Consider the following 18,247-nt stretch of genomic DNA (forward strand, 5'->3'; position numbering starts at 1 on the left):
AAAGAATATGAAATCTGGTACGATTAAGTGCAATAATTATTATAAAAAATGAAAAAAATGCACAAGGTGTAACAGCAAGGAGTAAAATAATTGTTCATGACGTTATAGACAAGGTATACAATAATCATGGTATTCATCTTTATTTTCATTACTGTATTTCATATCTCTTGAAATCCAAACACATTTATTTATCCTCTATCGAAAAAAAATACAATAAATATCCGCATTATCCTAGAATTAACAAAATATTCCACATCATTTTTTTTCTTTCACTCTCCCATTTATTTGGTCTAAATTTTAATCATTTTTTTTTACAAATCTAAATGCAAATATCCCTCGTTAACAACAAACAGTCTTAGCCAATAATTAGTTTACAGCGGAGTCCGAAAAAGCGAATTAATCAGAAAAAATATTGTACATAATCTATTATAATTTCGATTACTGTGAACTTGAAAATATGACGGTGTTTCCAATTTTTTAAATATTTTTATTTTATCATAGCAAAAGAATCGAGTTGTCGGGTAATCGGTTAATATAGTCACCTGCTTTAATTTTATTCGGATGTAAGTAAAATTAAATGTATAAAATAGAAACAAAAATGTAGACAATAATCTGCCGGCAAGATACATATTGCATTTACTTATACGATCTGGTACTCTTCCATTTTGGTACACCTACATAATAAGATTTGCGTTAGCATTCTAGCAACGTATCTCTAGACATCGCCACGTTTATATTTCCTTAATTTATATTCAACGCTATAGAATAAGATATTCAAGTGAGCCCAAAAGTCATTACCATGAAGGTGCCGGAATTACAGAATTGCGAAAACGAACCCTCGATGAAAACTGAAGACAATAGTTGTATACATAATGTAAAAAGAAACATAACTAATTAGATAGAATAGGAAAGCAGTGAAGCGCACACTGAATTCAAGAAAACAATCTGTATTTGTTTATTTATTTTTTTCCTATAACGCTTTAATTTTAAACACTGTATACAAAAGGAAAGTAGGGAATTACCAAAGCAAAATAAAATAATACCAGTGTCGCCGACGCTATTGCAAAACAATAAAAAATAAAATTTTCACCGACAAAAGGAATCAGGATACGCTATTAAGATCTCGTGGTCTCAGTTCTTTTTTCACCGCATTTTTCCTAACACCATTTTCTTATAATCCGTATTTTCATTTTTTTTTTGAGCAATAGGGAGATCAATTTTTGCAAGAAACGGGTTCCCAGTTGTTTTACTATCTCTCGTGTTTTATATATTGTTTTTCTTAATTTCCCTAGGCTCGATTCGCTAAGAAAACCCCACGAAGCTACGGAGACGATAATTCTTAATCTGTGAGCCTTACATAGACAAAGATTAATTTTTTTTTCCTGTATCGTATTGTAAAATAGAAATTTGTAGAAATTACTACAACTAATCAGTTAAGTAGATATTTCTTATTATGTGGAGTATATTCTGGGAGTCAGGGCAAAGTGTAGCGTACGTATGGGACCTCGACGTCGTTTCCATCAATGTCATTGCAGCACAACTCGAAAACCAGGGCACGTACATGGGATTCCAGCTTCTTCTTCGATACCTTCTTCACCACCTCAGACATAGGCAAACCCATTCGTTCCTGACACTTGGGTTTCGCCATGAAAAATGAGTAGAGCATGCAGATATTCTGCGAGAGCATCGTCACCTCTAAATTGTAACGTTCCTTGAAGTAATCGAGGAATTCCTTGAGGGTAAGTTCACCCTTGACCTCAAATCTATCCCAAAGAGTCCATTCGGTGTCGTAATACTTCAGCTTAGGCGCAGCTATCGGTTCTGAGAAGCCGAAGAAGGGCAAGGCGAGATTTACAAATCCATTTTTATAAATGGCAAGATCTCTAACGCCACGAGCTAGTTTTATTAACTCCAGGCAGACAAGACCAGCCACTACTGAAGTGGTTGTAGCAATGGCCGGTATAATCTTTCCAGCGATGAGTTTGCTCTTGTGTCTATCAGCTGGTGGAATCTTGTAGTTGGTAGCTCTCAAATTTGAAGCAGCTACGATGAAGTCTATATGGAAATTAGTGTCGTCGTCCTTTTCGAATTCTTGAGGATGAATTACAAGACCCTTCATTTGATCAGACTTGGGTAGCTCCTCCTGGAGTTGAGTGAGTCTCTCATGGTCCACGTTACCGCTACCGTTAGATACCTGAACCTGGGAGTCGGTTTCAGCTATCTTCACTCCAGACTTTGGTGTGAATTCTGGCACTTGCACGGTGTTTACAATGCTGGCTATTTCTTCGCGGTTACGATTAGTTGGCAGTCCATAGATGACAGCCTTAAGGTTGGCTGCAGCAACAATGTAATCTAAGTGAAGAGAGTCGTTCACATCGAAGATCAATGGTATTGGGCAGCGCTTGGGTCCGGACCAAAATGGCTGACCACTGGAACCAATTTGTTCTGGTGGGAAATTAAAGAGCAACTGTCTAATTTGGTTGTTATACTGTTCCTGCCAGTGACAGCGAGCCCATGCGATACAATCTGCGAATGACTTGGGTCTCTCGTCCACCAAAGCAATTTTCACAGATTCCAGGACTTCTAATGGTTGTACACCAGGTAGCTTCAGAGTTCTCTCGACGAATTGAGGGTCGGAGATGTATTGCGCAGCATTCTCTGCAGCTTGACGGAAAAGACCCTCAAAAGTATCTCGGGCCCACTGCAGTGTATGCTCTATAGCGTTGGGGAAATTCTTCAAAGTGCAAATAGGAATACTCTTCTCTGGAGGATCTTGAGAGGAGCTGTAGGATTCTGTAAGGAATGGAACTACTACTTGAGTGTTTCCCTTAGTTCCTAGAGTACCAGACTCTAGAAGAGGCTTGCGGTAATAAACGCAACGGCGATCCATGTAAATGCGGGCGTCAACATTGTCTAGGGCGTTTGCTACTCCATCCAAGACCTCGAAGAACTCATCATTGTAAACTTTCTCGGTTTCCGGGCAGACTCGATTCTCATGTGCAACTATGTTGACATCAGGATTCATACCTTTGATTACTTTTGCTGCTGTAGAAGACTTTGATCTTTGAACATCGGATGGTCTAAATAAGAACTGACGGTTTAGGTTGGATTTCTCAATAAAGTCCATGTCAGTGACTGTGATACAACCATTTTCTGCACCTACACCCATCATGGCAAAGTTTTTAAGCAATTCACAACCTATGGCTCCAGCTCCTACTACAAAATATTTTAAACTTCCGATCTTTGACTGGAATTTTTTGCCAAATACTGCTATCTGAGAGTCGTATCGTGTTCCTGCTGGACAACAATCTTCTTCGGTCAGTTCTGAACGATCTGCTGGTAGGCACTCGATTGCATCAAAGTATAGCCATTGGTAGATTGGATGGAATTTGCCGGAACAAGCTTTCATTACTTCCTGAGCAACGATTCCTCCAATAGTTGCATTCATTGGGTTCAAATCTCCAGCTGAGATTTTAGCGAAGGTTTCTAGCAACTCAGTATTTATCTCAACATCAAGGCCATAGTCTTTATTAACCTCTTTAGCAATGTTCAAAAATTCCTCAGCATCTTCTTTGTTCCATGGTCTCGGTAATTTTCCCTTAGCTGACTGATATCGATGCAGAGCTATAAATGCTAAGTGCAGTTGACCAGGATAATCAAATTTTCCAAAATCTGTGATGACAATCTCAGGCTTCTTCAAAGCTTCTTGAAGTGGTAGAAAATGTAAAATCTTTGGCATTTTCACCTGACTCACAGTACCACCACTAATATATTCAAGGTACTTGCTGGTATCTCCAATACTAAATGTGTACGGTCCAAGAACCTTTATCTTCTTAGGCTCACATCCATTTAGCTCTGTCATTCCTTGAACTTCTGAGAATGTAACGTAATCTCCATCCTCCATACCATGTCGTGTATCATCCAGACACGTCACTACTCCTTCACTGTCCTTAGATATGCTCGCAATCAGAGCAGTAACTGGTGGTTCTCCATTGGTATCCACAACCGTGAAAGAATTACCAAAATCACAAAAAACTTGGGAAAAGAGTCCCCTAGTATCTGCTATTATAAGAGCTATATCATTAGCATGAGTAATCTCAGAAATACGCAGTTGTTCCTCCAATGAAGTTTCGGTTAATACAACAACTTTAAATTTCTTGATATAACCGTCGGTTAGAGGTCCAGAGTGATGGCGAGTAGGTACATAGTTGTTGAGTTCTGACAAACGTTGGCAGCAGGCCGCAGCACGGTTCTTACCTATATCTGCCTCAGTAAGGTAGAACTGGGATCCAAGATCGGATATACGGCAAAGTGCATCATCGTGTAGGGTAACTGACTTGACTCCACCGAGGATGACGTTTTTGGCAATTTCAACGCCAAGACCACCAAGTCCTGAGATGAGGACGTCCGAGGACGCCATCCGGCGCATGGCGTCATGTCCGAGGACGTAAAGTTGCCTGGAGTAGAGTCCCTCGTCAATTTCAGCAGGTGCTCTGGAAGTAGAGCCGTTTTTCGCCATATCTCCGGTCGCCGCGGGTTCTTCGGCTCCTCCCGTGGTGGCAGCAACGCGTCGCTTCTTAGCTGGGGGGTCAACGGAGCTCTCCACCACCTCAGCACTAGACATCGGACTTTACGAAAGCCGTTTTATATCTGTCGATTGTTTTCCCCGTCTGCTGCACTGATAAGCTGCACACACTGACTCCCTCTTCCTAGTTTACTCTCTATCTCCCCGCAGGTTGCTCCACCAACGCGCCCCACGTCCTTACCTTCAGCCTACTTACAACCTTCCTCGAGGTTCTATGCACGCGCTCAACACACAACATGCACCACCGTCCATGCAAGAACGATTGAGAATGATTTTTCGTTCTTTCTGCTGTTCTGAGCCCGGCCCGTAATAGCGATACCGATGCCTTCTTGATAGGATTTTCTCGCTTCGGCTTGCTCGGGAAACCAGGTCGGTAGGGTAGAACGGTGAGTTCGTAACTACGACGTCCTCTGAACTGACTTCTCGAATATTCGATACTAAAAATTTTCTTTTGAATTTCGTGTGAATCCGATGAAATGTAGTTTTCAAAATGGGCCAATAGTGACTGGAGGTTATTGTTGAGAAGCAGCTACAGCAAGACGGGAACTCACAGAATAATGCGTTCTCTAAGACCATCTATTACGTTACAAGTGAAGTTCGCTGAGGATCTTTCTTAGGGTTTTCCGATTATTTCAAATCACGAACACTTAAATTTTCAATATTTACGAATATTTATTCCTTACCGCAAATAAAGACAATATATCAATGATAAACTTTATTTTCTCTAATCTCTTAACAAGCAAATATATCTAGACAAAAAAATTCGTTTTTTCTTTCTTCTTTGTCGATTTAGCTTTGTTAATCTTATATGCATAATGACATCGTCGCAATACGTATTGCCTTATGCTTTGTACAATAATCTACATTGTCCAAACGAAACGTAATTTTGTAATATTATAACTGACATTTGGAATAACAGTCGTGAAGAAAATTATTAATTTACATTTGCGCAAATACTACCTGGAGTGGTATTGTCAGCCACACTGTGAAATACTATGTCAACAAATATTATACATGCCGTTCATCATCACCCGTTTTATTATAATAGATTAATATTCTTTAATTCAACGTCAATGAGAGCTCAATATTAAAATATCTTACTCTACATTCATACATTATGAAAGGGTCCCTTTTCAACCAACAATCCACTTTTGCAGATAGGAAATTAAACAGATATTAAAAGATACCTAATAAAAAGAAAAGAAGAAATTACAAATTTGAGCCACACTTAATCAAAATGGCCTAACGTAGGCCAATTTAAATTTACAAATGCACAGCCCACTCAATGGAATTAAAAATGCGACTCATCATCATCAAGCGATACTAAACTACCAAAAGCACGATGTGCAGAACGATCGTCCTTCGCCCCAGTGACGTTATTCGAGGTATTCCTCATTCGACTTTTTCTTAAGGAAACATTGGTACCCTCGTGCGTCTCATCAGGTTCTGGTGAGGTGAAGGGTGACGGTGTCTGCGATACAGCCGGAAATGGCACGGTAGGTGCCAGAGATTCAGCCGTGTCCGGTGCGGAAGTTCGTCCCTCGACGAGAGGACCGCTTAGAACGGAGTCTGGTGTCCCGTTAAGAGAATGACCGAGTGGCAAAACAGGGCCGGTGAGTCCTTCAATGGTTCTTCTTGGATTCCTTGCGTCAGGGACGGTTGAAGTCCGACGTAATGTCGCCTTCCTATTTCTGAATGAGATCATCCATGTTATACATATATTGTTGGGTTAAATAGCGAATCTCTCCGTCAGTTTTCGTGGTTCGAGCTGCTCTATTGACTCTCATTTATCATCAATTCAGTGACTACATAATATATGGATTTAGTGCTGTTGATTATGGCCATTGACTAAAATTTACCTAGTGTTTCTACATCACTCCAGTAATATTCAGAGTCGTATATATCATAGCGTGGTGGTCATGTCTATAGCGCTTTCAGCCGAGATAGACACCCACCAGGAAGTGGCTATCGCTGGAAGTAAATCGGAAATAATCTACTATCTATACGATCCTCTTTTTTTCCTTTCGCTTTTTGTTCTTTTTGGATTTAGTTTGTTAAGTATCATGAGGAAATTTAGCTCATGATTATTCTTGTTTTTTTTTTTTTTGTTAATCTCAAGCGAATAAGCCGTGTGGATTTTCAGTGGTTGGGCCTTACTGATTAGCATCAACTGGAGATGATGTCTGATCAAGACTGTCAGAGGAACCGTTCCCGTTATCCCAGGAGTTGTTGCGACGATGTTGACTCTTATCCTTGTAGGCTTCCGCAATGTTGTTGGAGCTACCGACGATGCGTCGTTTATCCAGCTCCTTCTGCACCTCCTTTGGCATTCCTCGAACTAATTTTCTAAGAACTCCGACCCCAGGTGCATCCTGAAGTTAAAAATATTAAAATTATTAAATATTTCAATTCTATATAGTTAAATGTACATTTATGTCGTACTACCTTAGATGTGGTGAATGTTGGTTGACTGGAGTCGGTGTTAGGATTCGTCCAGACGTTCGTGGCACCTGGTGCGTCATCCCCATTGGCACTGTTCAACATTTCAGCGGAATAGGTTGGTCGAGCAGGAATAATTGGTGATCGGCAACATACACTGTAATCAATGTAGGTCCCATTTTTGCCCACCATGATAAAAAGACAACGAATTTCTACTTACGAGTTCACATCCTCGAGCTTCTTCAAGAGCCTCTCGTTCTCGCGACATACGAGTTCCTGATCTCTCATTACTTGTTCCCGAGTGGCGTATAACTCAGCATTCTCACGACGTAAAGCCTCATTTTCAGTTATATAAGAGCGCACCAATTTACTCAATTCAGGACCTTCCAACTCGGCCAGTTTATCCAAATCCACTGGTGGTGGCGATAGCGGCAGACGTTTTTCTCCTGTTTAGACAATTTTATGAAAATTCCAAGATCTCTGCCGATCTTATCTTTAATATATTTTTAAAACGATATCAACCTTTAGCTTCGTTTCGTGAGGCACTCTGACCATCGCCTAAATGAAGAGCAGCCCTTAAGTGATCATTTTCATTCTGCAGAGCATCCACTTCCCTCTTCAGACTGAGAATCAATGCTTCTCTTGGATCCTGTAAAAAGTTGGAGTGATCATAGGACGAGTACTTTTTCTATAGTAACAATAATAATAGTATAAATATTCTTAAAACCCACCATGACTACAATAGGCTTTGTACGAATCTTCTTTGCTCTTGCGGCATATCGCAAAGTATTGATAGTCTCACTGGCGTTTGAACGTGCCGGCGATATACACGCGATCTGAAGAAAAGAAATCGATCGTACAATTCCATTACGTGTTGATTATTTATTTTTTTTTTTTTTCTATAATTCTTTATAGTTCTAACCATAAGCGTAACTCCATTCCCTGCTAGGCTGTCCGCTAGAAGTTTCGTGAGCTTGCTATCCCGATACGGAATATGTCCGCTCTTGCGTTTTCCATCACTGAGCGAGGCGATGCAGTATCCTGTGACAGAGACATGATTAATAATAAAAATTTAAATTTAAATCAAGTTACCAACCGATCTTCACGATCTCGAAACTCGTTTATGACTGATAGCAAGTACAGAATGTGCGCATGACTTCAAAGGAGCACAAAGGATTCGTTTAATATGTTAGGTGTATTCCATTATGTGCTTATTGATTTCACGGCACGCATTTGTTATCACAAAGAAACGAATAGTCTGACGATTTGTTAAAGTCGCGATATCGATTCAGTTGATAATGATAACCGAACAAAGGATTTTCACACGAAGCACAGATAATCGAGGCAGGTGATGAAATTTATGGTTGCGAAATAATAGCGCAGTGGATGTTCGCGAAATTAGTTTTAAGGAATTCCACTTAATTGGAAGATGGATGCTTGACTATTAATATTGAAAACTAGGTTAACCACTGGGAACTTTGATCGAAGCTAAAATAAATAATAAAAGACAACGAGTCGATACGTACAGAATCTTGTGGGTCCCTTAATTATTTCAATAAATTCTACATCAGCCAATATATACTAATCGATATTCATTCAGACCCAGTGCACAATTTTCTTAGAAAGAGCTAGCCGCCCTACTAATTCGATTGTCTGTTTGAATAAATGATTCTATAGTTCCTTTGAAGTAATACATATTGACTAACCCAGGACCATTAAGCTTTTATTAATATTATTCGCCTCCTCCAGGGTCTTCCCTTCGCTTTGAGTTTTCTTGGTCATTTCGCTGCCTGCCAGATCGACGAAGTTGATCTTTCCTTGTTTGGAGATGAACACACCATTTTCCATCTGATATAAAAATTCATATGTATTTCTTTCATTAAAAAAAAACTAACTGTGAATTAAAATTGAAGAAAGTCGAAGTATAGATATATCTGTTATTTCTTTTCCTTTTTAATATTATTTATTTACCTGCTGCTCAGATGTAATGTGCACTGTGAGTATAGTGTGACTTCTGCTGGAATGGTCGTTCATATTGTGCGTGCCAACTGACCTATTCTTCATTCCTAAAGACAGCAGGTAAATGATTTATTAACATGAGAAAATCGTGCTGGTATTTGAAATAAAAAAAATTAGCAAGGATCTTATTAAGAATCGCTGATAATACTCAAACGAGATTATTGATCGTTTTACCTTCTTCTAGTACAGCTAGAAGGTCATCCAGTTCCTCACACTCGACCGTGAAGAGGTTCTCGACGAAGAAGCCACGGATTTTCTTGCTCCATCTAACCGCCAATGGCTTACGAGATGTTCCGGGATTCAGAAGGTCTATTACCTGGTGGCAAGGGAAATTTTTTAAGAATTTTTTAAGTGCTAATTCAGTCCTATCTTCTCTTCTTGAAGTAGTAATAGGCACCTTCTCGTTGTATATTTCCAGGAAGGAGGCCTTCAGGACGAAATTACATTCCTGGCGTTCCTGCAGGACTTTGAAAAGGTAGACGAACGAACGGAACACCAATCCATGATCCTCCGAATAAGGATTCATCCTGTTGAACTGTGAAACATAAATATTTTATTTAATTAGAACGCTTAGAAATGTGAAAAAAAAAGTATCTGAAGTTATCTTTGAAATTACTTTCAGAATTTTTTTACTAATTTATAACCTTTTGAAAAGCCCAAGGGATATTTTATCCAATATCGATTTTTACTTTAGAATACATAATTAGTGTACTAACTTAAGTATGCATGACGTCACGCACCATCGCCCAAAGGACAATAGGCTGCTTTTATTTTAAACATTTTTCTTAGCTACTTGTCAGCTGATAAACGTAATATATGAGTAATACCTAATCGATGTACAATCAATTGATTTTGCCTGAATAAATTAGATACAGTCGTTAACCCTTTCAGCACTGTGAACTCAAACATGCGTTCCGAAAAATCGTTCGCCATGGGCTATGAACCCATTCATGTGTTCTCACGCAATCAGTCCATTTGGGCTATGAAAGCATATATGCGATACCAATGATGCTTGTAAGCCTAGTCGCAGGACTCAGCGCCGAAAGGGTTAAAAGAAACAAAAATATTTATTTACAAGTAATCTCTCTATTAGAGTGCTCCTGTAGACAAATACCAAGTATCGATACAAGTAGTTCGAGTAATCGAAAATTAAATATAAAACGTACAGTATCATTAATTAGAATGGAGCTGTGATGGGAATGTGGAATAATGGTTTCTTGTTAATGGAACACGTCAATTAGACCTTACCCTGTAATTGAAGTCTCGTACGAAACAACTTTTTTTTTTAAGAACACTCAAATAATATGCGATTAGTATCGATTTTTATCGATATCTTTCGATAACGATTATAATGAATCTCTATTCGATTTAATGAACTATAATATATTTACCAATCCAGGGGGTCCTGTGAGCGTGTGCGTTTTTCCACTTCCGGTTTGTCCATAACAAAATACCGTACAGCTAAAACCCTCCACGGCCATTTCGATGAGCGGTTTGATTCCAGAATATTGAACAATATCTTCCTGCGTGGCGGCGGGTTCAAAAACGACATTGTACGAGAAAAGTTTAGCCTTTTTTTCGCCACTAGTTTGAAATCCATCGCACTGATAAACATTGATAGAATTAGTTAAAAGGTTTTACAGTGCTTTCTAAAAGTTCAACAGACATTTATTTTATTTAATAATCATTTCCTTTATACGGCCAATGCCATCTGGATACTCACGTATATCTGACCTGCGCCAGGAAATTGAACGGCTGTGTCGTCACCAGATTTAATTTCCTTATTGCTAAGCGGACGCACCCTGGAACCAAAATTCTTTTGTCAAATTTATCTTTAATTTACACTCATTTTTTTACTTTTCTACTAAAAATACTAAACCATACCTGACGACGACGTTTATATTGTCTTCCGGAAGTAGATGCTGCGAAGCGATCACTCTTTTATCTCCATCCTCCAGTCTTTCTATGCTGCCGGTTCTATTGGATTTAATTAATAAGACTATTAATTTAATGGCAAATAATAATATTTTGATAGGAATCTAAATTTGTTTTATCTTTAAATTATGTACTAATCGACTATGGTCTTGTACGACAAATAATTGTATAATACATGTACCACATAATTGCAATTATGATAATATCTTATAACCTATAAATTGACAGGTACTCTGTTATATTATTGATTCTCAGGATGTTAGACTCTTAATATTTATTAAGGAATTTTTTTATTTTTTTTTTTTTTTACGACAAATTTAGCTCGCGTCGTTTGATTCGTCGGAAGGTGAATGACAGGAACTGACACAAGGTTGCCGGGAAGTATTGATTTTTATTTTTATTCACAGGTGAATAAAGCCATCAAGGTTGCAACATAATTTCTACGGCATTTCTTACCGTCTTTCCATCACTTCGTCAAACGTCCATTGTTTTCCAAACCTCGACGAAGATAAAGCTAAATATTTAGGTTTGAGATATTTCTTGTCGAAGCAGATATTGTCAATTCGTATGTATAAATAACGATAAAACAGAGAAACCATCCGCTAATATGAAATATATATAAAATATATACATATATATATATATATATATATATATATATATATATATATACTGACACAAGGTTGCCGGGAAGTATTGATTTTTATTTTTATTCACAGGTGAATAAAGCCATCAAGGTTGCAACATAATTTCTACGGCATTTCTTACCGTCTTTCCATCACTTCGTCAAACGTCCATTGTTTTCCAAACCTCGACGAAGATAAAGCTAAATATTTAGGTTTGAGATATTTCTTGTCGAAGCAGATATTGTCAATTCGTATGTATAAATAACGATAAAACAGAGAAACCATCCGCTAATATGAAATATATATAAAATATATACATATATATATATATATACACACGTATACACACTATGGATACAAAATTTGATATAATTTCGTGTTTCATGTATAACATATCAGACACCAACATGCGTGTAAAGTAAATAACATTCGTGTAATAATAAAATAGATTAAGCGTCGCTTTTGACATCAAAATGACTGTGACGTACGTAATAATAAAACATTGGTTTGAGTAATCCATGAATTTTTTACCACTGAACCCAACTGTCTATATAGATGTAGACACATGACATAGAAAAGTTTAGCGATTCAAAATAACAATGAAGAAAATGAAATGAGAATTATTATTATTTCCGCAAGTAATATTCTCTCCAGATAATAAATAATAAAAGTATAATTAACATCGTGGCATAAATACGAGGAATCCGAGGTCATCCATCTCTAATTTTCTCGCTAACGTTCGACGAATTAGCAACGTGCTGTCATTCCATCCAATAAAACTGCAATTCATCATTTTACGGCTGAAAAATAAAAGGCAATCCCATTCGTGGAAGAACAAACTCGAAAACCTCACTGACACTGAAGTGCCATTGATATTTCTGCGAAATAAATAATTCAGCCTGGAATAGCTTTGTGCCATGGACATCCATAGATTCTTAGTTCACTAACAAGTTCGCCCGTCAAATCCATTCCGTAATCGCCTCTAATTTAATATTTAAGATGCGAGAAGTTCACGGTTATCGAGTGTCGAAGTAAAATCGCGTGTCTGACGATCACGTGCCGAACGCCAAGCGAGTGAATGCGGTACTAAAATTTGAATAGGCGTCAATAACCAGTTTCTTAAAATAAAAACGAATAAGTCTTTATCTCAAATGCAATATCTTGTTTATAGATTTACAAAAGTTCTGAACTTCAAAAAGAAAACTATGGTTAAGATTTTTTTTTTAAAAGCTCCTTACGTGCATCGTATCACGTTGTACCATAGCAAATTCTGCAACGGTGGACTGCTTTGTGATCTATGTGTACAAGTAATACATAATTAATAATTTAATCACTATAAGGGAATACAATTTTTATATGGAGGTTTTGTAATTACGTCCTTAAAAGCTAGGAATGGACAGCGACTGTCAGTGGGTACTACGTCTATATGCAATGCAAACGGCGGTTGATTATTATATTATCGATCGTGCTAGACACTCGGACAAGGTCTCGTAATCAATACTTATATCGAAGTACGTCGTCGCGTGTGTACACGCGTGTCCATTTATATAACGGTTAGACTGATGTCTGCAAACCTAAAGTATTGTTGTGAATAATCTTCTCTAATATGGTGTTTCTATCTGCTGTCCTAGATATTGCACACGGAATTCGCTTTTGTGCCTACCATAAGCCAATCTTGTTAGCTTCTACCTTTACATAGAATAAACTCCATTTCGTCTTACTGATCGATCTTTCTAGTAATCTGTTTCGTGGTTTACTTTATTAAGATTATTGCCTGTAAAATATTAAATATATATAATATATTGATATATGTAATTTTTTGATCAAATATTCTTACAGATATTCCATTACGCATGAATAACAATGTTATACAGTGGTATTGTAATCTAAGGATGCTATAGTCAGTTCGTAATAACAATTGGCAGGCTGTGGCCAAGTCTTATTTTTAATGCTGTACAACATGGTGGGAAAGTGTATCGTGTCACTTACGTACAATATACAGATGCCTGTACGTTTAAAACATTTTATTGTACAATTCTATTTGGAGAGCGACGTTCGGGTAAAACTGTGTGTAAAGGAAGCTGAGAATTTCATTGGATGGACAGTGTTATTTTTGCATTGGCTCGAGCACATCAGCCTCAGCCAGTACACGATAGACTGAAAATATTCTGAACGAAGGCTGATACATGTAAATAAATTGAAGTGTTAGTAAATTGAAAATTGGCAGACAATTTTTGTGCCACTGTATAATGCTTGTTAACATATCTCATAATATGTACCCATTACAATACTGGAACGGATGCTAGACTGCAGATGTAAAGTAAACGAAAAAAAAATAGAATAAAATATTAATTTTCACGTTCGACGCTCATTGACACAAAATGTGTGATATTTTTATAATAAAAAATCATGTCAAATTTTACTATCAAAATGATTATTGCTATATAAGATTTTTCTGTGAGTTTTGAATAATTTATATCAATGATTTATATGTAAGTGCAAAATCAACCAGTAGCCACTGTGATAACTCAATGCAAGTAATCGTTTCCGCGTTTCTCCATGTACTGGAGAATAACACTTGTACATTTAAACCTTCTGAGTATAGCAGAAAGTCGAGAGAAATTATTAGCTCATGATTCTTTGCCAGGTGCCTCATAAGTTTTATAAGTAATTAACAAAAGGAATTGCTATCCTACGATATAGAATTTCATCACCGTGAAAAAAAACGTTTGGCGCCTGTTCAATGTACGCTCAATATCCTTACTTGTAAATGACTTCTAAAGAACCTGGCGAACGAACCAAATTCGAAGGTTACTGTATTCTTGTGTGATGGCACTAAAAGTTTCTTTTCATGTACAACATAATGTCGAGAAATTAATCACGAGTAGTTCTTTCCTTTGCCATTATTATTTATCCGTTTTAGTGTCTACGTGGACGCAGGTGTGAATCTGTAACAGTTTTGGTAATAAACGGGAGCCGAGTTATGTATGTTACAGCAAACACGTAGATACCGTCGTAATTTGATACCAGCTTGAGTAATACTAATAATTGTCTTCATTAAATTGTACACCAATTTCACTGAAATTTTACCGATAAATTTGGCCATTTCATACAGTGAAAGAATGTTACGTCAATAATTCATATAATAACTAGGATTATTGATTATAGATATACAATCGTATCTTAACCATAATACTGTATCGTTCATTCGATAGCACGCTCAATCTATAGTTCATGGTTCAGTCGCTCAATATAATATTAATGAAAACAAAATTCAGTACTCACTCGCTTCCTCTGGAACCTGGCAAACTATTTTTTCCTTTCCCTTTCGACCCGAAACTGCTCTTTCCTGGGCTACTTCCTCGCGAACCAACTGATTGTTCTCCAGGACTATTTCCTCTTGATCTTCGACCCCTCTTCTGTTCCGGTTTAGAATCCTTCTTATGGCTCTCGCCTTTTGGCGGAGGTGAATCTTTCAGCAGCACCATCCGTCTGGGATCAGATCGTTTCCAGAATTACGGTCAATTTAAGTAAACCAATGAAATTCGTTAATCGAAATAGGTAACAAGACAGTGAAAGATATCCTGTATCATCTAAACCATCTTTCCAGAGTCTGACTACAGTTTCGCAGTATAAGTATACTATAATAAAAGATTCTCTTGTAATTAACAATTTTAAATTAATACACTCAGAGAGTAGCACTTGGAGCATGATTTTTTGTAATTAGTGCCCACAAGAGAAACAACAGAATAATTAAACCGCAAAATCCATTACCGTAAACAAGGAAAAATTAGGGGTATAAAATGAATTATTAGTCTGACTCAGAGGTTGTGAAAATTGATTGCGACATTGCTATATGATACTCACTTGCTCTAACTCTGTCTATTCAAAAATGCATCATTGTCACACCGTATTTTTTTTCACACTGTTCGCAACTAAATCGATCGCACCGAAGGAGGATAATGCGAGACAAAAAGCAAATATCTTTCATATACTCGAAATTCTCGTTTAGGGGTAGTAATACAAACTAAGGGAGTCACGGTGTGACTGTGACGGTTGCGCGCGCGGGACTGGCACAGGAGGTTAAATGGAAGTAGACTTGACCCTAGGAGGGTCGGTTGTTTCTCCTATACACGGTGGAGTCGATCGAAATCGTCCTGACATATTCACGACTGTTGTTCACCGCATTTTTTAAGCTTTGGTATGCTGTATCCCCTTCGGTTAAGCTATAGTTCGCCACAGTGCGGTCACCGTCCACGTGGGTCACCACTGCGCCACTGTGAACTTGACACCTCGCGTGTTACTGCTTTGCAAGTTTCTTTCAACTTCCGCACGTTGATCATTATACCACCATCTGTATAAATAATAAAAATTAATGATGTATACAGACAGTGTAATAGTTTTCAACCAAAATTTTCGAAGTTACCATATACATATATTTATATCTATAAGTTTCCCTCAACCCCCGCATTTTGTCCATATACCACCATCTGCATAAATAATAAAACCTCGTGATGTATATAGACGGTATTTACGAGGTTACCATTTACCATTTGTCATGGTAAAAATATGGGCAACAGCGGAGTATTAAAAGTATACCGACCTGGTGGTATTTCACGTGTTTCTCTGAGGTCTACAACAGCGAAGAGGCTGCCGAACATTATCATTCTGGTAAAAATAGTGCAACTCCCATCAGCATAAGATACGTTTCAGTCGAGTATTTCTTCTGTAGGAACCATGACACTATTTTTGAAAACTCCATTTCAATATTTAATGAGCAGCCGCATAGTGGTTCGTTATATCCTGTTGATTGATCGATTATCTTTGATCCTTCTTGCATGATATTAGCTGACACTAAGGACAGCAATATGCGAAATAATAAATGGTGACATATAGATAGATAGTGGTGATGGATGATTGTCAGAGAATTGAGTATTCTAATAAAAAATATAAAGAATTAATAAAATATGCTATAAATTCGTTATTTGAATGATAATTGCTAATTTAATGACTAATTCAGTGATCGATGATAATTATTACAATATGCAGAAAATAGAAGGACGTTCTTAAAAGTCATTATTAATCTATTATTAACTACAGTATAATAAGCAGTAGCTGCTGCTACGAGAAAGATCACATTGGCGCAGCACACTGACATTATATACGTTTATAAACATTGATGAAAGCGAAAAGAGAATCGTAAAGATAATAGGTACCACTCCTTTAGCGCATTTAAAGTCAAGGGAATTTCTTTATGAGAGATACCTTAAAATCTGGGATATAAATAGTAACCACTTAAGTTGAAGACGAGCACCACAAACAAGTTCCATAGTGATGTCACAATACGACATCACACTGACACCGTCTCCATTTTTCTATTGTTATCAAGAATCTTCCTTGGCAAATGGTGTATTCATTTCATATATTTATCCGCGATAAATCTACTAAAATTGTATGACAATACATATGTATTGGTATATCTAGATAAAATGACAACATTATTTTCATCCTAGAAAGAGCTGTACACTGTGCTCCATTAAAATTTCAGAACTCCTTAGTTTAATAATTCGTACCAATTTCAGTCTGGTACTATTAGCACTATTTTTTTGTTTCATGTCCGTCGATTTATTGATGACGATACAAGTGTTAAGATTAAGATAAAAAAGAGACGGTATCATAAAACCCATTACTCCAAGAATATGTCGTTTCAGCAGTCATACATTTTTTTCTTATCAAATGATGCACCAGGGCTATTTGTTTGGTCTGAAAAATATATATGAAATGCATCGTCATTATGGACTTACTGGAAAGCACTAGACAGTATAACCTATGGCTATAGGTTATACATGTATGTAAGTATACCGCAGCGAAAGTGGCATTCGTATCCAGCGGTATCTCGTTCCGTTAAAACCATACGAATGAGAGCTATGGGGTCACCATTAAATATCAAGATTATTGTACAGAAACGATCGCCATAATATAATAAAATGTATAAATATAAATTCTATACCGATCTTCTGTCTTCCTCGTCGTCATAGAGAACGTCCATACTCATGAAGTTCAATCGTTCTCTCGTCAGATGATCGATAAGTTATTGTACGCCGGGGATGCACATTTTGGCTTCCTCAACGCAGTAGGGGGGATCATAAGTTCTTGCCCTCTTTATAAGTAAAATTAATATACATACGTTTCGTACTGTAGACTGAAGGTTGAGTAGACTAATAGAAATGTGTGATTCCAAAGTAGTGTACCAATAGTGTCCCTTTACTGTAAATGCATGTCAAATTTCTTTCGAAAGTACCACGAGCATACTTGTTAAAATTTTTTCAGAGGCATTATTATAAGCACAAATATATAAACCTAAAACTGCTAGATCCTCAGTGTCTTATTCCTGATTAGTCCAGCTACAGAGTAAAAACAAAGGTTTTTTTTGAGAGAAGTAAAATTTGAATAAATAAATCCTGCTACTATGCCCGTGACTTTATTTTATAATAAATCTGTATTAGAAATATATATGCATTTAGGCTCAAAATGATGCATCTGTTTCTTGTGGTAAGTATCAGTAACCTCAAATTACCATCTATGCGTGTCATTAACACCCGATACGGAACTAAACAAACAGAATCAACAGGAGTATAAGTAT

General features: G+C 37.2%; 2 protein-coding genes across 10 annotated transcripts; both read right to left on the minus strand.

Annotated features, from left to right (window-relative positions):
* Positions 1-116: 116 nt before the first annotated feature.
* Positions 117-4,920, minus strand: LOC107269574 (ubiquitin-like modifier-activating enzyme 1). The gene has a single exon (XM_015743583.2). The coding sequence runs from the start codon at positions 4,622-4,624 to the stop codon at positions 1,475-1,477; it is 3,150 nt and encodes a 1,049-aa protein (XP_015599069.1). The 5' UTR covers positions 4,625-4,920; the 3' UTR covers positions 117-1,474.
* A 367-nt stretch (positions 4,921-5,287) lies between these two features.
* Positions 5,288-17,809, minus strand: LOC107269576 (kinesin-like protein KIF12). 9 transcript variants are annotated; one of them, XM_025086896.1, is made up of 20 exons: positions 17,615-17,745; positions 17,467-17,529; positions 16,208-17,367; positions 16,031-16,094; positions 15,472-15,958; positions 14,890-15,096; positions 10,928-11,020; positions 10,767-10,845; positions 10,435-10,647; positions 9,441-9,578; positions 9,218-9,359; positions 8,996-9,090; positions 8,731-8,872; positions 7,947-8,065; positions 7,756-7,860; positions 7,547-7,673; positions 7,245-7,470; positions 7,031-7,181; positions 6,743-6,957; positions 5,288-6,276 (listed from the first exon to the last, which is right to left on the minus strand). In XM_025086896.1, the coding sequence occupies exons 6-20, from the start codon at positions 15,090-15,092 to the stop codon at positions 5,877-5,879; spliced, it is 2,448 nt and encodes an 815-aa protein (XP_024942664.1). In that variant the 5' UTR covers positions 15,093-15,096; positions 15,472-15,958; positions 16,031-16,094; positions 16,208-17,367; positions 17,467-17,529; positions 17,615-17,745; the 3' UTR covers positions 5,288-5,876. The 9 variants fall into 9 exon arrangements, 8 of the variants coding, with proteins under 8 accessions (XP_024942664.1, XP_024942665.1, XP_024942666.1 ...); XM_025086897.1 differs by having other exon boundaries at positions 16,208-16,458; positions 17,409-17,529; XM_025086898.1 differs by lacking the exon at positions 17,467-17,529 and having other exon boundaries at positions 16,208-16,458; positions 17,615-17,809.
* Between the last annotated feature and the right edge of the window lie 438 nt (positions 17,810-18,247).

This window comes from Cephus cinctus, unplaced genomic scaffold, assembly GCF_000341935.2.
Source record: "Cephus cinctus unplaced genomic scaffold, Ccin1 Ccin1_scaffold0678, whole genome shotgun sequence".
Classification (NCBI taxonomy): domain Eukaryota; kingdom Metazoa; phylum Arthropoda; class Insecta; order Hymenoptera; family Cephidae; genus Cephus; species Cephus cinctus.

Excerpts from the sequence above, each read along its gene's own strand:
- LOC107269574 (XM_015743583.2), bottom strand. The coding sequence starts at position 4,624 with ATGTCTAGTGCTGAGGTGGTGGAGAGCTCCGTTGACCCCCCAGCTAAG.
- LOC107269576 (XM_025086898.1), bottom strand. The coding sequence starts at position 15,092 with ATGGTGCTGCTGAAAGATTCACCTCCGCCAAAAGGCGAGAGCCATAAG. Across the intron at positions 9,579-10,434 it reads TCACAGGACCCCCTGGATTG|TTCAACAGGATGAATCCTTA; the intron begins GTAAATATATTA and ends TATGTTTCACAG. Across the intron at positions 9,360-9,440 it reads TGGAAATATACAACGAGAAG|GTAATAGACCTTCTGAATCC; the intron begins GTGCCTATTACT and ends CCTTGCCACCAG.